Genomic DNA, 25,660 nt, shown 5'->3' on the forward strand with positions numbered 1-25,660 from the left:
TATTATAGTTTCCATTTTTGACGGAAGTTCTGATTATGATGACTGCACGGTTATTTATTTGGTCCTTTGAACTTATCTCTGAATAAGTTTTGCTAAAAATCTTTGCCTTTGATTTAAAAATGCCCTCTTTTAAAAATTTTGCTCGAAAGAAGGCAATGTTACTATCTTCCACCAATTAAATACTTGGAAAATACACCCCTCTATACTCAGATTCAGAAGTGATGTGGTTAGAGATTCTAGATACCACTTGTTATGTCAGGTATACAATGAACACACCTTCTTTGATGGGGAGTCGACCTGAGTAATGTGTTCTTAAAACAAATTGCAGAGGATATTAACGCATGATCTATTGTTTTACAATGTCCCTTACGCGAGTTCTATTTTATTATCGCCAATAAAATGTATCATTGATATATTGTGAGAAATAAAAAAAAATTGTACTACAAAAAATAAGTTTGTTCTCAATAGAGCTTTTTATCCATTATTACATTAATGTGTTTTCATCAACATCAGTTGATTAGTATGTGAACGTTAAAAAGAGAAGTAACCCAGATGTTTAATGCGCTAGAGTGGCCTTCTTATCTAATCCTTAATCTAATGCAGAAGTCACAGCGATTTAATCAAATAGTGCAAAGTTAAAGAAAGCATTTGCAAGCGTAAATATTTGAGTATGATATCACGCACTTACAGACACAAGAATCTATATTTTGAATTAAATTTTCGCAGAAAGGTTTTTTGTCGATACAACCTTTAAAAAAAGAAGTTCGTTTTGATGTACAAATTTATGTAACTCATTGAAGACAGATATAATAATAACTAGTGTATATATATATATATATATATATATATATATATATATATAAGAAAAAAAAACAGGGCCCCGTTTATCCAGAGGCAAACACGTGGTAATAATGTCCGTCATAGCGAGTGAACAAACGATTATGGGCGAACGAAGAACACATGTGAAGATTTTTGTCGACGACCCCGATAGAAGAGTACACAGAACTACACGTTGTACGTGCAGCCGCAGGGAAACTGTTGTAGGCCACATCAGCGTCGTTACGGCGATGTCCAGTTAGACGTTTTTGGAGATCCCTTTTCCCGCCGTGCATGATGTGGTAGGTGTGGGACGTGTGTACGGAGTTGATCACGTGTTGTTGTGTGGTTGTCAAATGGGCCTTGTGTGGATCCACGCTTGAGACCACAACATTCTTAGAATGCTTTTGGTTTATTGTTCCTGAACATGCGTGGGCCATGAATTTATGGTTGTCCGTCGAGTGGTCAGTAACCGTGACTATCCAGCTTCGCCAGTAATATTTCTTTGCAATGGTGGTGTAAACCTCGTGGGCGAGATCACAGTTGCTTAAGCTGTTGTGATTTGCAATGTCTATGTCGACATCTGTACTCAGTTGATGGCCGTATTGTGTAGTAATTTTGTGATCAATAGCATTCATTTTGGACTTAATAGTCTCAAGCTTAACCTGCCAGTCGTGTTGGATAAATTTTGCACTGTCATGGTGGTTGGTTAGGTGGTAGTATGCTACCTCAATGCCTGCCGCACTGATAAGGAGTTTTGTTACTCCCAGCATAAACTCTTGGGCTTTCTTTCGGTCCCACTTCACGTGGTCGACTGCTTCATCGAAAATAGGCCCATTGAAGAGGTTGCTCTGACCAACGATTCCATCGTATATTTTCTCGCCAGCCTTTTGGTAACTTCTGAAAGCTTGTGTAAAAAGATATTTTCTTGAATTAAACTCGGTCTTAGATCTCGAGGCTACTAATTGCTGATACGTGTGACTAATAGTGTGAATTGTACTCTCATAGTCGCCAAAATGAGCCTCAATGCTGCCCCATTTAATTTCCCGGGTGACCGCAGAAAATTGGTGATCTATCTTGTCAAAGCGTAGCGTGACATCCTTGTACAGTTTCTGGATGGCCAGGAGCTCAGCTGACGGTCCACTGGGCAAGAAACTGAAGGCGAATGACAAGACAGACCCGATAACTCCGAGGTACGGGCTGACAGACGAAATGAGCTTGGATGCGGTTTTGGAGAAGTCCTGACTCTCTATGAATCCGCCGAGATCATTTGCCAAACTGAGTGAGTCAGTGATGTGTGACGTGTCAATGGTTGCAATAGGTGAGCAACAAAAGGCCACCAGTAGAAGCCCGGCCACAAGGAGGTTCATCGTGCTCTGTAATCAAAACATATCATTCATTATTGTTCAACATATTCATGTTCATACTGGTCGACTTAGACCGGTTAGCAAGACTTCACTTGACATTAGTATCTATTAAAGTTGACATAATTCAAATCATTATATTTACATATGAAAGAATCTTAATATTCATTTTGTACAGAAGCTTAGGTTCTTACAAATATAATCGTAAAAAAAGTGTTCAAAACAATTATGACAGACACAATTTCCTTCACAGGGGATACAAACAATGATATTAAAAATGTAACTTGAATCTTAAATGATCAAACTGCAAAGCTTACAAAGTCTTAAACGAAAAGGTGATTTTAATCAACTCTCTTATGCAGTTACTTTTGCAAACCGAAACTGAAACAGTGTTTGGACCTAAGCACAAATCATCACCGCTGACAAGACTTAGTTCTTGAAAATGATAGAAAAATTCGTTGTAATGTATGCTGAAGCATTGTTTTTCAAGGAAACATATATAAACACTTTGAAAATAGTCAGATTTTATATAATACGAACAATTTAGATATTTTTGTAGTCTTATGTGTCCTTACGTCAGAGTTTAATAAAGTCTCGTTCAACCAGACGCTCCGCTGACTCCGTAAATCTCCACAAGCAGAGAGGCTCTCTTGCTTGTCGGAGATTAACGGAGACAGCCGAATGTCTGGTTGAACGAGACTAGAGTTCGATATCAACAGTGCCTGGATCCATACGATTCTTAGAATTGTTTCGATTACTAATACATAGTTTGAAATCTATCTTTAAATATTACACAACATGATTCATGTGGGGTTTCTCGAAATTCTTGTCGGAAAAGTCTAAAGACTCGTATAATAAAAAAAGCGTAATTTAAATACATACAAGAATATAATTGCCATGCAAGATAAGTTGATTCTAAAATAAATGATAATCGATAAAATCACCTCCCGTCAGTACTTCAGTACTTTGATTATCTGTATTTGTCATTGAATTTTGTTTAAAAACAATCTTTATTTCTATATATATTATTTTCTAAATAAAAACAAAATTAAGACGAGTGTTTTACCTGTATCCTCACTCCACTATTTACTGTAAATCAAATGCTCAAATTTATATCTTGCCACTTTATATTATCTCAACCTACTCGCAAGATAAGGCATGATAAGTCAATCTGGATGAATACACGAACATTGATACTCTTATAAGAAAGACATCTTTTGTAGATTTCAGATATCCAGTCAAACAGGTTTCATTTTTTCTACTGTTTTTTTTTTTAATCTTTTGTGATATTGATTGTGTATCAGTCTTGATGTTAACAAAATGGAGTGACCGGAATCATAATTGATAAAACTATCATGTTTAAAAATGGATAAATCAGTTTCATGCTATTTATTTAAACTTATATGATTATGATATGATTGTGTTTAGGATACATTGAATCTACAGATGAGCAAAGTAAGAAATAGTTTGTCACTCATTATGGTAAATATTACATCAAAGGATCATCAGTAGAAGGAGCGAAAGATTCATTCTGTTTTATTATTTTATATATATTAAAAACTGAGGGCTTTGTCCAAATTTAGTTGACACATAATGTATGAAAGAGCACTGCCTGAAATATTCTCTATTTATAAACTAAACGCATTGTTACAGACATAATTTTAATAATAATGATGATAAGTACACAACCGTTGTTCTAATATTGATACGATAATTTGTAACCTCGTTTAATGATCATTTTCTGATAGTGTTGACCTCTGCATGATAAACGGTAGGTTATCACAGGAGTATGTCTAACCTCGGTTCGTGTTATGTAACATGTTTAAGGCTCTTCAAGTTAAAATCCTAAAGGATGATAAAAATAGAAAAAAAGAATATGACTAAAATCGTTACCATGCCCCTTTAAAATTGTAAAGGATGATATCCTTAGTAAAAATGGCCCAAATATGTCTATTTAGAATGGAGTATAGAAAAATCAAGCTTTTGATAATTTTAAAAACAAGACTGAATAACACGACACATACTTATAAATGCTGAGTCATGAATGAATGAATCCGCCTTAACTGAAATATACATGTATGTTTGTAAAGTTTCATTTACATCGCCTCAATGAACGTGGACTATATGTTTTAAACTGTCAAAAGTTTGTAGAAAAACGGACAAATTCATGCGGTATTAAAGTTATAATGGATGATTGACAATGTGCAGAGCAGTGCAGATCTGAAGCAAGTTATTATACTCACAAATAATACCTCAGAAATTTATAAATCAGCAATTCAATTTGGCGAAAAAATATCATGCAGAATAGAGACTTTATATTTATATACGTTTCTTAATTGATGATCAGAAACGACTTAAATATCATTGATAAAGGGTTATCAGAAAATTGTATAACAAAATATAATAGAAAATAAAACGCATTCAGCTCCTTACCCCGTTTGTTTTAAAGGGGCAGCATGGACACGATTTGGGTCAAAAAATTATTTTTCTGCTTTTTAAGGCATTTCTAATAGTCAATTACGATTTGAGTGCAATTTTTCGTGTCATAAGTGAGATACAGGACTCAATTTATCTTTGCTCAAAACGAATCAAAACATAAAGAAATAGGCCTGAAAAAGACCGTTTACAGGTATATTGAACCAATGTAAACAAAAGCAGGGCACAAGCCTTGTTTACATTACAAAGAATTGTAAGCTCTGCATCGTGCGAATTACTGTTCGACTGATACTCAAATTTTGGGATATCATTTAAAATGCATTATCAAAGCTTTATAAACTCTAGAATTAGAAAAATGAACTTTAAACAAAATCGTGACCATGCCCCCTTTAAAGCTCAGTACATTTTGATTTCTCAAAACGAACCGCTCCACTTACCTGACATCACCTTGACATCTCAGTCCGTCTTATCTCGGTCGGTCTTAACAATGTCCAGTAAACATCTTTAAAACGAATTTCTCCTTCTTTAATTTTCACACTGCATTAAACATATATCATCATGTGTATTTCTCCTGGTTTTCATTTATATTATAGAGTAATAAGCATTAGTCTGGAGGAGAAATTGTTAAGCCTCACATCTTTTTGAACCATTTCAACACTTTTTGAACAGAAATAAAAACACGAATACCCCTGGAATTTTTCGGTAACTTCACTGACTTTGGCTTAAATACTGATAAAATGGCATTGTTTGACCATGAGTTTATGATGTCATTGAAAATATACTGTATACAGGTAAATATTCGCCCCCGTTTTATTTTTGGACCTTTCGCCCTCGTTGTCAATGGCCGAATTTAAGACTGGGCGAATCTAATGTCTCAAAGCAAATCATAGTAAGCACAAACGTGTCTGGGCGAATTCAAAACGGGGCAAAACTGGTTGAGAGTGTAGAAAGGCAAAAATAACACGGGCAAAAATAGCCCAGTATACTGTACCCCATACAAATAATCACGTTTTTATCTGAATGCTTATTATCAATAAATTTACTGTAGGTTTGTCTGTAACGTCGATTGACTAACACAAAACAGTTTTTATCAAATAAACGTATGATATGAGGTTTGTAACTGTCGGCCAAGTTACATTTATACCAGAGGCAACACTCCTGAAAATGTTATCGTTTCTGTAGACCACGTGGTTTATTTGATTGAAACAACAGAAAAGATTTTGTGGGGATATGTAAACAATAACAGTCAAACTTCGTTATATCAAACTAGAAGAGGATGTTTTTGAAATTCGAGATATTCGATTATTCGACATGTCGAGAGTAGAGTTTTGAAATTATAATTGATTGGGACTGACAAATCACTTTGATATATCCATGGTATTTGAGATATCAGTGTGTGAGATATCTAAGTTAAACGTAATAAATTAGCATCCTATTCTTTCAAATCAGTTGTAAGAAATGAAAACAAACTGTAACAAATAGTAACAATTTTTTAAAAATCACTGCACAATTGTCTATTAAGGAATTTCAACAGTGAAGTCTTGTGATAAAATAACATCAAAGTAGCTAACCGTGTGCTGGTTTTTGATCGTTACTTCCAATTATGATAAATTAAAAAAAATACACTTAAAATCTGTAATTATCAGGGTAATATTAAGATGTTAGAGAGAGAGAGAGAGAGAGAGAGAGAGAGAGAGAGAGAGAGAGAGAGAGAGAGAGAGAGAGTTTTTAACAATTTTTGAAGTAGAAGGGGTTTTTTAAAAGCATGGTATTTTATATCAAGAGCATTAGATATGGTTATGATTTTGTCCAGCAACCCAATGGTTATATTTTTAAACACTTGTAGAGTGGTTTAACAAAAACAATACCTATGATCTGAACGTATAGTTAAGTTTAAATAACCGCTAAATGTTAGAATAAGACTTAAATCTTTATAGATTTCCATGTATTACTATAGTTGAAAAAGAAATATGGTATGAAAATTGATAAATAGTTATATATTTCAAAAATATTATTCAAACTCTCAGACTTCAAAAGGAACTTTACAAATCTCGGGTAAGTCTCATTCATATGCTTTACAACAATAAAGACAAGTATTCCTTTTAAAGGAATGATTGGCATTAATGATATATAGATAGCTAGAGGCAATCAACATGATCAGTTTGATGTAAAATAATTAAAAAAAGTACTGTATTTTTACAAAATATGGAATATTTTGAATCTGTACACCATAATTTCATCATAAAAAACCGTCAACAAATTTAATTTTGAAATAAATTTGGGGAAAGCCGTTCGTAAACTCCTTGTCTAGTTTTATATTTTTAACGTACTTATTAAATGTTAACATATCTTCTTCTTCTTCTTCTTCTTTTTCTTCTTCAGAATACTAGGTAGGGTTCTTCAAAGAGCATTAACACGTATACAAAGAAAGAGTTGTATTAAAATAATTTAATGCGACTGAAAAACATTGAATGCCATCATGACTTGCTATTGAGGTCGCATTATAACGTAACCTTGTCTATAAATCAAGCCGTCTTCCTAGCTACTAATATGCAACATCAATAGATCGAGGTCAGTTCATGGAGCATCTTCTTATGATCGAGGTCAGTTCATCGAGGTCAACTGCATTACTGAATGAATCTTTCGATCGAAATTCTTACGCGTGAGACAAAATGTGCATTCTTGAATAAACAGGTCGAATTGTATTTAATGTATGTTTGCATCTCTAAAGGTAAATGAATTGAAACTGAGTAAACTGAGTAAAATGTTATATAAATACTAAACCAAAGCTTCAAGTTTTTATAAGAACTACTTATTTAATTATACAAGCGGAATGTGTGCGCACGTGGAAGCATTTGCCGGATGCCTAGCCTCCTATGGACACAACAGTGATCGACCGAAGCCGATTACAAAAACATCCGAACACATTCGCGGTGATTACATTTTCATAATGAATGACTGATTACTAGTGTATTGTTACAAAATAGATTTGCCCCTTACACTTTCAGAAATTTCAATTCCGTTGCCGTGTTGCATTTTAGTAGCATTTCCGTTAATATAAAGTGTTCTTACATGACATGGTGCCCGCTCCAATTATATATTATCACATATTCTGTGCTGTTATAGTCCCGCATAGAGTAAATCTTGCATTAATACTGTTTTTCGTTGATTTATTTTATATCTCGAGTGTCATAAAGGTGTAGTCATTTCTTCGATGCATTTAAATACGCTTAACGTGGTTTCATTGATATGTACCTTAGTCTAAATTTAGTAACGGATGTTTCAACAGAGTTAAAGTACACAATGTTTCCTTTAAGTTTTACGTAGTCAATGGAACATTTTTTGTACGAATTGTTGTCAGTATTATCATCTCACTCATGTAACAATTATCTAGTCAATTTATACTCATAGCAGCCTTTGTATAGCAATATTTTCAGTAAGGTTGTACAGAAAACATCATAGTCAACCTCATGCTAGATTTAAATCATTAAGAATTAATACTAATAAAATGAATAGTTGTCAGATATCATACATTGGATTGAAGTGAATATATTTTATTATATACATCATATACAACATGATTAGAAACACGTTGTCAGCCCTCTAAATTAGTGTTCATTTTTCTTTTTCAGTTCCTCACTACTAATTAATATTATATATTAAGAGAAATAGAGCAGTGTTATACCACAAGACTTTACAAATTGTGTATAAAAAATAAACTAAAGTGCACACATGATAATATTGACAACTTGGTCAAAAGGCAAAACATCAGGCGGGACTCTTGTTTAAATGAGCTACCTTGACTTAGTTCTTGCGTGAAGAATACTTTGCGTTAACATATACCCATTGATTTTCCTTCATTTACTGTAAAATTAGTTGGGAGTGATCCGATCTTCCGGATTCCGACAATGTTTTTAGGAATCCATATCTCTGATATTGGTTACACAGTACACAATGACTAATGTTTGCTCGTTAGACCGTTTTTAAAAAGGGTCCTTTTAATTTGCTATGCTAGATAAGTGAACTTAGTAAGAAATATTAAAAAGAAAAACAGTTTTGTTCATATTTTAACTTTGAATTGAAACAGTGTATGATAAACTTAATAGTATAACAGTAACTTAATCTGAATAGCCGGATTACATCTCGTTGCCAATCGCAAATCATTTGACAAAACTCTGAAGTTTTGCATATCGTATGATCTCTTGATCTGCGCCTGGCAGTTTGAATTAATTAATTTAAAACGCACACTATATATACTGACACGAATAATGTACATTTTTTCAGGGTATGACAAAATTAACTAACTTCAATAAAGCATAAAAATCTTTATGCAACAATAAAAAAAAACCAAGAGAAATATTTCTTATTCAACAATTTTTTAAGATTGGGGGGGGGGGGGGTCGGCCCTATGGATCAGTAAAGACGTCTAATAATTGTCCTCTTCCTTATCCTTGCTGGACTCATACGAGAACGACGTACAAACACACAATACTTCACGACTTCACCTGGTGCATTTCTAAAAGAAATGAAAATATAAGCAAATACAAAAATATTATTAAGAATTTATACCTTGATATTTTATATCAAAATATATAACATGGTTAAACAAAATCCTAGAAAAAGCTGCCTTATTAATTTTACCATGAATTTTATTTCGTACATTACGCTAATCTGTCATGATTAAGTTTAAACAATTTATGCCTAAATGACGACAAAATGAAATAGCTGGCCACATGATCATATTTATGAAAGCATTGCTGTTCGCCATTAGGTACTTACTTTAAAACCATCAGTATAAATTTCATATGACGAACGTATTTTCTATTTTTACATTCTAATTAAAATATATCGCTACATTTTGTGATGACTTTGACCGTTCTGTTCCGTTTTGTTGTACATGCTGTAATTCAGAATTTTGCATTTAAAAGATGAGAAATGCTGTACCTTAAAGGTGTACCCCCTACCGGTAAATACCATGGGGGTAAGTTGGATCCCAGAATTTGAGCTGTTCTTATGCGCCTAACACATGATCTCTCTGAATACGTGTAGTCCATTGCTTAAAAAATTACATGCATTAACATGCATTTATAAAGTTTAAAACGTTAAAAAATACGACCAAATGTTTTTAAAACAAAACAATTATAAGCAATTTAGTATCTGGAATGAAGAATAAACGAAAGGTAAGATTCTCACAGGAACAGCATTTGAGAAAGGCGTTTCCTTCCTGTGGCAGCTTGGTGAACCCACTCACGTATCCTTTGTTTCTGCAGATTGTTCCTTGTGGCATACTTCCGGTTCTTATTGCTGTCAACAGATTGACGCTGTCACTAAGTTCAAATTTCTCAGATTATTGTGAGGAAAGAACAGATAATGGACAGGGTGTGGAATGCTAATCTATACAATAACAACGCATCGGGCACCTTTATATTGCAAATTTCACGTTACTTTGCTTTAGTCTATCAAGAGTGAAATGTCAAATGAGTGACGAAGCATTGAGTTTAAAGTTTTAAGGATATTTGTGATGGAAAAGAATAGACAATGATTTGAATAAAAAATAGCATGGACTGCGACACCTCTATCGTCGCCAATTAGAAGGTCACTGTACTTTCCTGTAGCATGAATTATGAAATTTACTATAAGTTTACTTTTACATATTTTGATCTCTAACAGTGTAAAGCATTATATAAAGAGTCCAACTTGTGATTTGTGGGTCTTCTTGCTTTTTTAAGAATATCAAAACAAATAATTATATCGTGCAAATAGAGTAAAATAGAGTAAAAGGAAATTAAAATTCTTGAAATAGTGACTATATTTTGAATTTTAATGGTAATAAAACAAACTCATTTTCAAATTAAAATTCAAAAATCGGAAGAATGTGAAAAAATACCCACATTCAGTATTTATTTTTCATTTTACCAAAACTACTGTTTGTATTATATGTTACGCCTATTACATAAATTACCTTTCTTTCATCAACCATCGTTACAATTGCAATTACAATATGAACATATTTTTATCAAAAAATATGAAAAAAATTTATGAAATAGGAGTTAACCAAAAAAAAAAACCAAACCCAGATTTTTTTCTAATTAACCGAATATGTAATGTAAATACTAGACTAGACTAATTTATACGTACGCCGGAGAGCGTACCGGGGCGGGAATACTTTTCTAGTTTGAACACATTTTTATTTTTTATTAAACAATAAAGAAACTTCCATTGAATAGATTTTAACAAAATCAAAACAGTTTTCTAATTACTTTAAAAATGTTATTTTGATACTAAATTGACTTGACGCAGATATTTAAATGACGTATACGTACGCTGGGTGTGTTCCCGTTTTGCACACATTTGATAATTGGGTATAGAACAATAGGTGTGAAATGTGTTGTGATAGCAATTATAGTCTGCTTTCGATCCGTGATTTACCTGGATTTTTACCTGTGTTTTATCGGCGCAATAAACAAGAAAAATGACAAGATTTCGTTGTGCTATGCGACTTATATATATGCCAAAGAACATTAATATTAAAAAAAAAATTAAAAATTCAGAAAATTATATTTTGTGTTTTATGATTACTGATAATATCTATAACAAGATTATAGAGATTTTGTGGTGTTTTACGATCAATCACTATCAGCGATTTGTTTTCTTTTTTTTTTTTCATTTTATACTCGATTTTCATAAATGCAATAATGGTTTACATTAAATTTATAATTGAGTGAATATAAGTAAAAAATTGTCGGTCCCAAGCCAAGTGGAAGCTGATTACTGATGGATGATTATAGGATCAAGGTGAAAACTATCCCAGTGAAGACTACTCCTCATCCAAGCTGGACCGGTTATATTATCACGATAGCGTGTCCATCCAAGCTGGTGAATTAACATTATTAATACTTTTTGCATCAAAGTGACTATAAATTTTGTAGTATAAACAACATTCAGTAAAAAATGATGTTAAATTCTGCAATCTCATTACTCACACTTAGTGGTTCATCATGGCTAATGCTATGCTTGTAGTTACTTTCTTGTCCAACAAGTTTGGCGGTTTACGTCTCGAATTCAACGGTCATCAATACATGGTATCATATTTCACAAATATTTACTATGGAAAGGCAATTATTAAATAAAAACACTATGCAAATATGTTCATACTTGAAGAAAAAAATGAAGCTTTGTTAAGAACATTTTTAAATTAGATTAAAGAACACTTATGTCATTTTTTTTGTATGTGAACTTGTACATAATAATAATAATTCTTTTCTTTGATTTCAGATCAATTTTCGGAGAGGAGACCGACGCTACTGGAAGTGTGTGATTCCGGAATGTGCTGCCAGACTCAACACGCATCATGAGTTCATCACAAAGTTCGTGCATCACCACAACCATGAACCAGATGCCGTTGACGTTAAAGTACGAAGAATCATGGAGAAAACAAGTTGCTGTCCTTTAAAAAAAGGACTACAATACGTGGACCATTTGCATGTGTTTCCAACGAAAACGTGAAAGCCTTAAGATTATCTGAGATTCCACCGACTCTAGCCCTCTGCTTTTAACCACTAAATTTGTACGTTGTATAACGTATACATGTACATGAATGTATAGCCCTTACTTTTTATCTCAGAATTTAAAGGATTCATACTTCTAAAATAATTATGATCTATCTATGAATGAAGTTTGCATGTATAGTATCAGGCATTCGGTGAATTCTACTATTTGCGCACACATTACGATTCGCACTACTTTGTTAACTATGCAGTGACAGCTTTGTGTGCATTTTTCTTGAGATTAAAACTTTTATACAGTGACATAATTATTCAATCATACTTAAATGCTTAAAAAATTTAATTGTTCTCTAGCCTCGCCTACTATTAAAGTAAAGTTAAGTTACATGTGTATTCGGAAAACAACAAAACATTGCAAATTATGCTATTTGATGCATGTTGTAGTTTCGGCATAACATTGATTAACTTATTTCATAATACTGATAGTTCATATCACATGCCAATCATTTCTTTGAAAGGAATACTTTGTTTCTGTATTGTTTACCGACAACTTTACAATTACAGCGCCTTTGAACTTATGCACGGAATTCCGATCCCGATTCAGATAAACGTGTGCTAGCCTGGTTCCCTGAGCTACCCATTACGCACAGGAACCAGGCTAGCTCATGCGCAGGCTAAATTTCCCCCATAGCATCCGGTTTAACTTCGCTTATATATTTTCTGCGTGGACCTCAGGGTCCACGCAATAAAACAGAGAAGCAAAGAAGAGACCAAACCAGTGCCAGCAATCTATAAGGAAGAACGATGCCTTCTCCGATCAGAGGAATTCATCGAATTCATCGGACAATAAATTAAGCACATCTATTTTTACATTTAAATATATGTTTTCTGAAAATATAAATGCACAGTTAATAATAGTTTATGCACACAGACCGATCATCCAAGGTGAAGAAGATGAGATGGTGCTTAATTTATTGTCCTCTGATTTTTTTATCATGAGTATCAATTGCAATAAATGAGTGTGTATGTATTATGATGTAAATATTAAAAAGTCTTATACTTTATGATAAAAAATGACATGTGTTGTAAGATGAATTAAATATATTAAATATCATTGCAAATAATGTGTTCTTGTTTCTTGTCCATACCCCCGTTTTATAATACAGACTATAGCAATTAAGCAATTATCTCACCTGGTCAAATTCCCGTTTCGCACACATTTTTTTGATACCAAATTTTCAAATGTGTGCAAAACGGGAACAAACCGTACGCTGGATAGCGCACCGGACAGGCCCCGGGGCGGGGATACAGTTCGGGGACAGGAGAGGTGGAGGTGGATTCCCGAAAAAAGTGACCATTCCATCTCCGGGACAGAACGAGAATTCTGGCTGGAAAATTTCCGGTGTGGTATCTGAAATGAAATTGTAAGGGCGGCTTTACTGACTTTAAATATCACAGGGTACCTTTTTAGAAAGATATACATATAAATGAAGAAAGTTTGCAAATGAGTTGCGAATTTTAATCGAGAGTTAATGCTTTCATCTTACATATCTTTGATATTTCGACAAGTGTGAGATGATATCCGTCAACTATAATTTACCTGATCAATAACCGTTATGAAATAAGAAAAAAAATATATAAAGATAATAAGGCGTTTGGCACACTGTTGTGGATCAAAGTCAGTGTGAGTTTAATTGGAAAAAAAAAAAAAAAATTGCAATAATATGATATTCAATTAAACTGTAATGAGTGAAATCAATGTATTTACCTGATATTTATTAAAGAATACATAAAATAAGATTTCACAGAAATTGATAAAAATGCACCAATTCGTTTCTTGAATGCGCGATTTTAGCTTTCGGGGCAATCATTTTCCAAATAATGCTATAATAAAAGTAACTGAGAACTAAATAAGATCACATGGACAATATAAAGAGTTTGCAAACATCGTGCAGATACATTGTATCGGACAAATTTGTTTTAAAAAAATACAAATAAATATGCAAACCCTGTGTGTAGATTACATTTTATGTGAACTATGAACATATTTTGTTGGCAACTTTAAGCTATATATCATATTATAAATAGACATTTATCTGATTTATAGAATATATAGAGAGAATTATTTGGGACAGTGTAAAAATTAAAATGATATCTAAGGAACACCAACTGGAAAAGAAATACATGACACAACACCGAGTTTTAAAATAAAACATGAATAAAAATGCGATTAAGAGTTTGCATTTATTACAATAGTTAATGCAATAACTGAAAATAAATACATTTGCAACAATAAACTGATACGGTTTTTTTTAAAAAAAAAAAAGGTCACACACATCAAAACACAACACACTAACTTTCAAAACATTTTTTTCTGATATACAAAAGTTATGATCATTTTGGGATATAATACAGGTAGATTTATAAGAAAAAAAAGATTTAAGATATTCTATTTTTAAAAAAAATTAATCTTACCTTGTTTTTCATAGAAATATTTTAAAAACAAAATGTCTTATTAATGCATACTTTGTGAATATTTTGATAAAAAGTTGATAAATGTTGTACTTACACACTCCAATAGGAAAGAAAGGTAGATGGCCCGCCGTTGCAACAACAGTGAAGCCTACCAATAAAGCCAGAAGAAGGAGACCCATTGTCACCACCGATCTCCCTGAGAGTATGGACACACCTAGCTAAAAATGACGAAGTGCAAGTATTTATGGATGCATAAAAACAATAGATAACTTGATCCTTTATTTTTTATTAATTGTGATAAATTGACGTTGAAGTCAGATTCAAAACCAGTATTGTTTAAATTCAGACTTAAACAAACTGCATATCTGCAGTGATCGATTTACATGTCAAGAACCCTGGTTAATAATATGTAGAGACTGCACTTTAGATCTTAACCATGTAAAAGCTTATATAACTTAAAAGTAATTAGTTCTTTCCACATCTGTGTTTCATTTTAAAATTGAATAGATCTCCTCGTTTCAAACACCAACAAAACAAAACAACCAATTGTTGAATTATGTAAAAAGTCGAAATTAAAGCATTTCATCAATTCAAAATACATTAATTAGAACGAACACGGATATAGCGAATTATCTGATAAAGCAAAGGTTTTTTTTTTTGAGACCCTGGTAAAATTCTTAACAAATCTTTGCAATTTTTTTTGGTTATAACGAATTCGGATATAATGAATTTACGTATATTATAGCGAACTGATTTTGAGTCCCGTAAAGGTGAATAATAACGAAATTTAACAATAACGAATTTCTTTACAGGTAAAAAAGTTTGCATTACCATTTAGCAATAGCTTGATTGAATTTATTTTTATATAATTTTAATCGACTCACAATTCGATTATTAAAGGTAGCAAAGAAAAGTAATTTTTATTTTAAGCCTCAGTCAGTAAGAGTTGTATATAGTGAATTCGGTATAGTTATTATTACGAATTCGTTATACAGATATAATGAATTACTGATATAACGAAGTAAATCCATCGGTCCCTAGGACTTCGCTATAACCGAGTTTTACTGTACTACTTTTTATGTGAAAGATATTATGTAACTTAAATAGACTAACAATTTTAAACAACTATTTACATTACAAAATGATTTTATTTTTGAAGCTTATCAAGTTTTAAAAATTGTCATGTAATGAATTTCAATGATAACATTCGTCCTTTGCATATATTTTCTAATGTGATATTTGGAATTGTGAGTGACATAACGCAACAATATTTCAAATTAAATAAAGTAAAAGAAATCTAAAATATATGTACATTAGCCTTTATTGTAATGTAAATTTACTTTTAACCTTTAACATATATCATTTGACTTTAACATATATTAATTTTAGCAGTTGTTGGAGGCACATATTCGATTTTATAATACACTGTGAAAAGACTTAAAATAACTAATTGTTGTTTAGGAATCATTAAAACATTCCAGTAAGGTTATTGTTTTTGTTGGCATGCATCAAGCAGCATGGACGTCTTTAATTAATAAATATTTATCTTATTCTGCAACTAACACGTGTTAGTTCATTAAACGGTAACATATGAACAAAGATTTCCAAAATTAGAATACCGGTTATACCTTTATACGCCATTAAGGTCTGCAATTTGCGCACTGTATATTAAAACGTTACATTGTGTCCCACTTACAGTTTGCTACAGAGTCCCACATTTAACTGAACTTTCCTATTAATGGTTATTTGCATTCGTTTTTTATTATAACCAAATAAATCTTCTTACTAGACAAAGACACCACCAATCCTCGATTTAATTAAATTTTGTATTTTTTTTTTGAAGAATAAGAACAGATATTATATAATTATGTTGGTGTTTACATTGGTAAGGGAAGCATTTCAAACATTCATATCTTTAGAATGTATAATTATATAGAAGTAAAAAATATCGGCCAATTACATCTTTTATGACAATATGATAGATCACTCATTAGGTCTTGATCTGGAAAATGCCTTCACGTAGTCGAATTGATTTTGACATATCACAAGTTTTTTCTTCAATTACATGTTGAATTTTCAAAATCAGTTTAAAATTAATCGTCTGTTACTTTTAGCGAAAACAATTTCTGCACCTTAAATTGCTACATTATCAAGTGAACTAGGAAGACAATTTACTTTTGTAATAAATACACGACCTGCTAGTATCTCATGTAGGTAATGTATAAACGCCGGGCAGTTCCATTGTTTTATTCTAACAATGTGAGATAAAATGAATTATTTACCTATCATTATAAAATCTACTGAATCGAAACCAAACGCACTCATAAAAACAGAATGACCTGACACACGTTAGAATAAACTGCTCCAATGGTATATAATTCAGCGCAGACAGCAGCCGAGGCAGACTTGCTGAGAAGCTCAAAGGCGACACAGTGGGGGGGCCTTAGAAGAAAGAAGAGAATCTTAGGCAGGTACTAGTAAGGAAAAGTAAAGGCTAGGGTAGCGTTAAGAAGAGATAGTTCCACCAGCAATACTTGTAGTATTCCGGATTTACGTAGGTTACGTGTTTGGGTTTTATACACTATATGTTGTTTACGGTTTGTTTTTTTCAATTGTTTACACCCATATGGTTGTGTGCTACCTTTAATCTTAAAATAAATCACATTGGCGACGAGGATGGCCGGGCAGATCGGAAGAATTGACGCGCTTGACTCTACACATGAATCCTGGACATCGTATAAGGAACGGTTATACAGTTTTTTCATAGAACTTGACATAAAAGATGAAAAAAGTTCCCGCACTACTGTGCCTCGTGGGCGCCAGAACGTGCGCACTGTGAAGAGACTTATCAACCCCTTAATTACCGACAGAAAACCTTACGGGGACCTCACAAAGATTCTTAAAAAACACTTCGCACCAAAACCGTTAGTTTTTTTTAACGTTTTCGTTTCAACATAAGTGATCAACAGGAGGGGGAGAGTGTGCGAGAGTATAATGCTGCCTTGGGAAAGCTTAGTAAATTTTGTGAGTTTAAAGACGCACTTAACGATACCTTGAGAGACAAATTTGTTCGGTCTCAGAAACAAACAAATTCAGAAGAAGCTCCTGTCAGAGCCAGATCTTAAGTACAAGAAGGCTGTTGACATACAAGTGGCAATGGAAACCGCAACGAATGACGCAGCTGAATTACAGAGTAAGCATCTTCCACCGGCCGGTGTTAACAAAATCAACACACAATCGACAAGGCAGAGAGTCAAGAACTACAACCATCCACGACCTCATCCATTCCCCAAGTCCTGTTTCCGATGTAATGGGAGTCATCCGCCGGATTCCTGTAGATACCTGCTGTAAAATTGTCGGGCATGCGGAAGGCCTGGTCTTATTCAAAGATCGTGTCAGACAAACCCAGCAACATAATCACCAAAACATGACCAAAAAGTAAGGAAAACCAAAGTTCATGAGGTAGATGTTGACGAGGAAGCTTTTTATTCACTAAAAACAAATGCAGTAGGAGGATTTCGAGATGCAAATCTAGTACACCCTAACATATATGGAAAATATAACCGATAGAACTTGATACAGGATTAGCTATATCCGTTATAAACAAGGATACGCACGAAGAAAATTTTTCAGATGTGAATCTGACAGACACAGACATTAATCTAAGAACATATTCAGGTGAAAGTATCGCACCACTGGGAGTGTGCATTTTCATTTCATTTTATTCAGGTAAATATATCACAGAATGGCATGATTACACACATCAAATACATCAAATAAAAAAAGCAGACATTATCACAGCTCTATGCAAGTACATAAGAATAAATTTGTTCAATAGTGTTATTATATTGATTACATGACATACATATGATTATTATTACCTAAGGATAGAAGCCTTCTTTAAATGACTATTTCCAATTGGGTCCTTATAAAACAGTTGGGTTAATAACAACAATAGTGCACTTAAAATCTACATAATGAAATTTAGGCAGGATGTTGAAAGGAAAATAGCATAATGCTTTGAAAAATGACATGTTTCTTAATTATTTTTATAACTTAAAAATAATAATAATACATAAGTTAAAAATGGATTTGGACAAGCAGTCATATTGTATCTCTTGCCTAAGTAAACAAGAAAGATTTTACGGCTTTCTTAATTTTTTGTTTAGAATTAATTTCCTTAACCTCCAAAGGCAATGCATTCCAGTCTTTGCATTGTAAAAAAAAACCATGAAGACTACGGTGACCCTAGACTTGAATGATCAAAAACAAAACTTGAATTTGTATGTTGTACGAAAGGGAGGACCCCCATTGTTTGGCCGAGAATGGCTAAGAAACATGAAATTAAACTGGGCAGAAATCAAGGCTATAGAGACTTTGAAAAAATATGTTGCTGGCTTGTTGGACACATACATACGTATATTCAGTGCTTAACCCGGCACTCTTGAGGAAATTAATGCAAGAATCAATGTTAGAGAGTCAGCGACACCAAATTTCTGTAAAGCTCGTGCAGTTCCCTTCGCACTGCAGCCTAAGGTGGACAAGGAATTGAACCGTCTAGTGGAGACTGGAGTCCTAAGTAAATTAGAGTACAGTGAATGGGCTACACCCATTGTTCCCATATCAAAGAGAGACGGGTTAGTCTTGTACACAGTTCCGTCAATCAAGAGTATTGAATGAACTTCATGAAGGACACAAAGGAATAGATAAGATGAAGTCACTATCCCGCAGCTGTGTTTGGTGGCCTGGTATTGACAAAGCCTTAGAGACACTTGTAAAGAGCTGCCAGGGATGTCAAGAAAATAGACCAATGCCCGCTGAAGCACCAATTCACCCTTGGGAATAGCCACAACTTTCATGGCAACGCATTCATGTTGATTTCGCTTGACCTTTCCAAGGCAATATGTTCTTGGTAGTAGTGGACGCATTTTCAAAATGGCCAGAAGTAGTACAAATGTCGTCAACCACAGCAGAGAAAACAGTAGACGAACTCAGGAGAATATTTTCTTGAAAAAGTTTGCCAGACCAGATAGTTTCAGATAACGGACCTTAATTTGTCTCTGAGTGCGTCCGTCAGTTCATGCAATACAATTGTATCAGACATACAACTTTGGCACCATACCACCCTCGAACAAAAGGGCTAGCAGAAAAACAAGTGAAGACTCTCAAGCAGTCTTTGCAAGCTTAAAAATGGATCAAACTTCACAGAAAAAAAAACTTGCGAATTTTCTTTTGACGTAAAGAAACACACCACACACAACTACCGGTGAAACCCCTGCCAAACTGCTTATGGGAAGGGAACTGTGTACAAGAATGTACAAGACTAACCCGTCTTAAAGCAAGTGTTCGTGAAACCTTGGAATTACAGCAAGACAAATACATGCAATGATTCCAGAACCAGCTCGTCAGTTTGAAAAGGGCACACTTGTATCAGCCCGTGATAACAGAGAACTGGGAAAGAAGTGGATCCCTGGTACCATAGCTGCAAAAACAGGACCGCTCTCATATGAAGTGGAAATCGCAACTAGGACCACATGGAGAAGACATACTGACCTGCTGAGATCGGTCGTCTTTGAAGCATCACCATTAACATCGCCCGTATTAGTCCGAGATAAAAACCTTGCATTTTTGTCGACTGTTTAAAATGGTGTTACGGAACAATTCAGTGATAAGGATAGCCCCGTGTCTGAAGGTGGGGGGGGGGGGCATGGGAGTGCCATTAATACCGCCATCTCCCACACAAGAAAAACGCCATTCAACCCGATCTTCGCGTTACACCCTCCCTAAACGGTACGAGGACCAGAGGCGAACCAAGAATACTGTATATAGACAATTGTGTTCATGTTACTCGATATTATTTTGTATTCTTTTGTGAAATATTATTTGTATATGCAAGATAATGCATGGATATGTTAGGCATATTTTTTTTTATTTTATTGATTTATACAGTTTTTACTTGTCAATAGCAATCTAGTCAATTCGTGTAGCATTCCTTCATATGTACTTCATAATTTATGAAGAACATTTATTGTAACATAAATGTCTAATGTCCATCATACTTAAAAGGGGAGGAGTGTAACATTCCGTATGTACGTAGGTTACCTGTTTGGATTTTAAACACCATATTTTGTTTCCGGTTTGTTTATTACATGGTTTACATCCACATTGTTGTGTGCTGACTGTAATCTAAAGATACATCAAAGTATTGTATCTAGGGAATTAATTGAGGAATCAAAACGTAGCAAATCTGTACAAGATTAAGGCACCTGGTCTCCAATATTAATAGGAACCAAGTATCTGGAAGTCAGCGGCGGCAGGTTGCCAAGTCTATAGTTTATCCGGAGTAGTAGAAAATCTATATATATATATATATATATATATATATATATATATATATATATATATATATATATATGCACACGATACATTTTCTCGAAATATCTAGCTTCCAAAAGGTCTACCCTCGAAACGTGTTTTCCTTCAGGGTTTTTTTCATTGATATAACAATTTTTACACATGAACAAAGGTAAACGTAAAACTTAAGACTAGGCAAAAATATTTCTAAAGTTTGTAGGTACGCACATGTACAACTGACAAAGATAACTTTGATTGGTTAATAACCGATGTGCCACCTTTAAGGCTGAAGCGTATCTAATGAGTTTTATGTACCACATGTATTTCGATAGAACGACATTTTAATACCCTGACGTGAAGCTGTTTAGTACAACAACTATACTCTCTAGTTTGCAACTTCATGTTAACATATTAAGGCGACAACGTATGATGTACGTTATTCCGACTTAATTATATAATAAAATATTAATTAATATTAATATTTATTAATATATAATAAAATAATATTAAATTCATACCTTCAACATATATTTGTATTTGCATAATAAATAGCTATCAAGCTTTACAATTTAAAAAAAATGGATTGTAAATCAACTATAAGACTAATAAGCATCTAAAAGTAAATCAAATCAATTTGTGAAAAATCTATCAATATTTTATATTTCGTGCTATACAAGCGAGATTTAAACAACGAAAACAGCTTGTTACAGGAATCAATACAAATCTCGAACATTTGGTTTCTTTTTGAATCCCACTCCTGATCCGATGATAGGCATCCGGCGAACAAACACACAGTATCACACAGTTTGGATGGATCTCCCTCTAAAATACAAACACATAGAGAATATTCAATTTTAGCTGTAACTCGCTATTTGAGTGGGTAAAATGTTTTAACATTACATGACATGGGTTGCTATATAACGATAGGATATCATTTTAATCTTATACATAGCTTTTTAAATAAATAAAAAAAAAACCATTGAAAGATTTGTTCATACCCCAGAGGACTGCCTCCAACTGGAAAATACCAAGGTGGTAGATGTGAACTTAGGTTTAATTCTGTTTTAAGGCGCGTCACACAAGATCTGTCTGAATATGTGTACTCCATCGCTGAAATAAAAATAAGGGAAAGCGAGATTATACATTCTTTTCAAATTTTTAATAATAAAAGGAAAGAAATTGTAAGCATTATTTATTTTTATAACAGAGTCAATCAATCTTTCAAAAAATATGCATATCTAATGATAAAAATAATTGCTTTATCAATTTTACGGATAATGGTAACGTGGGTACATTCCAAACAAACAAACAAAACTTTAGTGGTGTTATATGTGAAATGAATAAGTATAAAGATGAAAGAGTATATGAATAAAAGAGTACATAAATACAGCAGATCTCACATGAACAACATTTGATGAAGGCGTTTCCCGCCACTGGGAGTTTTGTTCACCCACTGATGTATCCTTTGTTTCTGCAGGTTGTACCTCGGGGCTGGCTTCCTGTTATTATCCCTGGTGACGGAAAAAAGGGACAGCGTTATTACTTGTACTTGTATTAAGCAAAAAGCATTGCATGTCTTTGATGCATGTCTTTGATGCATGCATGATTGCATGTCTTTGAAGCTAAGATAAGGAACGTGGTTGATTGTGTAGTTATAATAATATAATGATATTGTGAAAGTGATTGATTAATTCTATTTTAGTTTAATGTTATGCTAAGTGAACGGTAAACAAGAAATTTTAGACATTATTTTTAAAAAAAATGTGTACATATTTATAAAAATAATATTATTCAATATTCGAAAAGTTTCTTTATCCAATGTAAGTAAGAAATTGGTTTATTTACTAAAAATTAAACAAAAATCATATATAATCCGTTCATCTTTAAAATTTGATTATGTTATGAAGAGCAAGAAAAAGGATACACATACGCTGTAGCGAGCATTGGACAGGCCTAGGGGCGGGGACACAGCTCGGGGTCAGTAAAGGAGGACCGTCACGAAAAGTTACCATTCCATTTCCTGGACAGAACGAGGCTTCCGGTTGAAAAAGTTCCGGTTTGGTGACTGTAATAATAGTTGGTGGTGTATCATTTTAACCGTTAGGTTTATGGATTAGATATAATATAAACCTTTGTCTTAAAAAAAGATATTTGGTTAACGTTTTATCAATTACCGCTTCATGTATAAAAATTATTTTTTTTTAAATTTTCTTGAGAAAGACAATCGCTGATTTTTAGAGTATTATGGGTTTTAAGAATTACAGAAAAACCGCATTTACGCATAATTTTAAAGTAAAATGGATATGCAAATATTTCTTTTAAATACTCCAAAATATTTCAGTTATTCTTAAAAATAGATTTCAGTTTTTGAATGTTAAGTTCGCAATTCACATTAACATTGAAAATCGTTTATTTCAATTTTTGTCTTTATTGTAATATATATAAAAAATGTTAAATAAATTCATAAATAGAAACAATGAAACAATATGTAACATAAAGTAAAATTTACATAATTACTCAGTTGAACTTTCGATAAATAGAAGAATATTTTAATTAATATGTTTAGAGAAAATTGCATGTTTTAAATATATATGAAAAATCAAATTTTACAAGAGAAAATAAACGAGCAACAAAATCGATGAAAGGAAATAATTGTTTACTACTCACAGACTCCTCTGGGGTAAATTGACAACATATGTGTCGTCCTACCACTAATTAGCCCCGCCATCACCAGTGCAGCTAATTTCAGTAAAGGCATTTTGTTGATGAAGACACTAGTGGTGTGACCTCCTTGTCCAGTAACTGGTTTATAAAGTTATTAAAGTTCATATTAAGTACTAATTTACCTGATTTTTCGTACGTTTTGATTTGATAAATTAGATTTCCAGTTCAATGCAGCATTGTCTATGTTCAGAATCAAAACAAATTACATAACTTCGATAATTGAAATGCACCTATGAATATGGTAATTCTGTACTTTAACCATGCATACAAAATTTTTGAATGTTCTTAAAGGTGTTTACAACTATTTTGCTTCATCAATTAATTTGGATAATATAAACGTACTTAATTATCCGTTGATTAAAAAAAAACCGATAGCACAATCTAAAAGGCTATTGTTCATTTCAAATTATAAACTTAATTTGTAATGAATTTTTATAACTGTTGTTCAATTAGTTTGCAAAATACTTTTTTTTTGTATTTTTATTTGTTTATTTTAAAGATATTAAATACTTTTGTTATATTTCAATTTTAATATACACTAATATCGACAGGTCTCCCATATCACTTTAAATGAATGGGGCAGCTGGCATGATCTCAGTAAACCCTCTCACAAATACAAAATTAAGTAGTGTAGATAAAAATATTTTTATAGAATGTTTTATTATTGGTTACAAAATGATATTATTCTGTGTACATAAGACAAGAAATAAATAAACTTTAAATAAATCAAGTTATGTACGAAATGAATTTTTGCCACTTCACTTCTTTAACAATCGCAAAAGAAAACATTTTATGCTTATTGATAGATTACCTGGTGTTAGATCATTTTTATTTCTTTTAAACTTTATTCTGAGATGTTTAAAAGTATTTTGTTGATATCATACAACAATTACAAAAACAAAAGACTGTGATTTAACCAAGAAGTAATTCAGTGTACAATCAATAAACATATCTGCATTATAAACAAGTGTATTATGGGAAGAAAACATCACATTTATTTACGACTTTTTCATCTTGAGGATTTTGGGAAACCAGTAACGCTAATTCAATTTTCCAAATGACAGACATTACAATGGCACATTCAATGTAAAATTTTTATAAATGAACTATTTTTTGGATGGCCATCTGTGCAGAAGCAATGATTTTCTGCCCAACCAATGACCTCAAATGTACAACTTACAACAAAGGAATATACATGTCTGTATGTAGAGTATTAAAGGTCATGATAAAATAGTTCATTCATTTCGTATACATATGAATATAAATTGCGGCCATATTACAAACAAGCCAACTATACTTGGATATCTATTAGACTTCCAAGTGTTAACGTTACGCGACGTTAAAATTCTTCTCTTTTTTATGATATTTGGTCGCTTCCATTGTCCTTATAGCTTTACTCTGTCATTTTGCCTTTGTTATCAAACAGATTTATCACACTTGATTCAATTTCTTTTCAGCGTATCGTGGCCCTTGTTTTGGTTTTGAATGAACATACGAGATGTTAAAAAATATGTTATTGATAATGAAAATGATCAAAGGTACAAAACAAAATTATGCATTAATTTTTTTAATTAAATGTTGTTTACTGGTAGGAATTTGGAAAACGTAGTTAATTTGTTAGATTTTTTCTGGCAGTTGACAACAGGGAACACCGAAAACTGATCGTTGGTCCTGTTGATGTCAAAATGTACTGAAAAATAACCCGAATCCATTAAGATGAGGTTGTTGAGCTCTGTTAACTATTTTTGTCAAAGTTTGGGATTGAGACATTAGAATGTTACAGTAGGTAATTAATTTTTCATTTTGTGTCACATTCATTATTTAATCGCCTTCATTGTAACAAATTTGGATGTTTTAGATATCGAAATTTTCGCAAAAATCGAAAAAGGACCAGTTTACCTATTATAAAATTGTTTAATTAGAATAGGAAAGCCAGATTGTAGCTTGTTTGAAAACACCACATTCTACTCAAATGCACTCAGAAAA

The 25,660-nt window shown here is 32.8% G+C and overlaps 2 protein-coding genes across 2 annotated transcripts; both read right to left on the bottom strand.

Annotated features, from left to right (window-relative positions):
- Window positions 1–854: 854 nt before the first annotated feature.
- Window positions 855–3,269, bottom strand: LOC128163791 (uncharacterized). Its single transcript, XM_052827455.1, has 2 exons — window positions 3,247–3,269; window positions 855–2,192 (listed from the first exon to the last, which is right to left on the bottom strand). Exon 2 carries the CDS (start codon window positions 2,184–2,186, stop codon window positions 885–887), a length of 1,302 nt encoding a protein of 433 aa, XP_052683415.1. The 5' UTR covers window positions 2,187–2,192; window positions 3,247–3,269; the 3' UTR covers window positions 855–884.
- Window positions 3,270–9,010: 5,741 nt separating this feature from the next.
- On the bottom strand, window positions 9,011–14,825 carry LOC128163793 (uncharacterized). Its single transcript, XM_052827458.1, has 5 exons — window positions 14,691–14,825; window positions 13,392–13,532; window positions 9,810–9,920; window positions 9,561–9,672; window positions 9,011–9,132 (listed from the first exon to the last, which is right to left on the bottom strand). The coding sequence occupies exons 1-5, from the start codon at window positions 14,773–14,775 to the stop codon at window positions 9,030–9,032; spliced, it is 552 nt and encodes a 183-aa protein (XP_052683418.1). The 5' UTR covers window positions 14,776–14,825; the 3' UTR covers window positions 9,011–9,029.
- Between the last annotated feature and the right edge of the window lie 10,835 nt (window positions 14,826–25,660).

Source organism: Crassostrea angulata, chromosome 9 (assembly GCF_025612915.1).
Source record: "Crassostrea angulata isolate pt1a10 chromosome 9, ASM2561291v2, whole genome shotgun sequence".
Taxonomy (NCBI): Eukaryota; Metazoa; Mollusca; class Bivalvia; order Ostreida; family Ostreidae; genus Magallana; species Magallana angulata.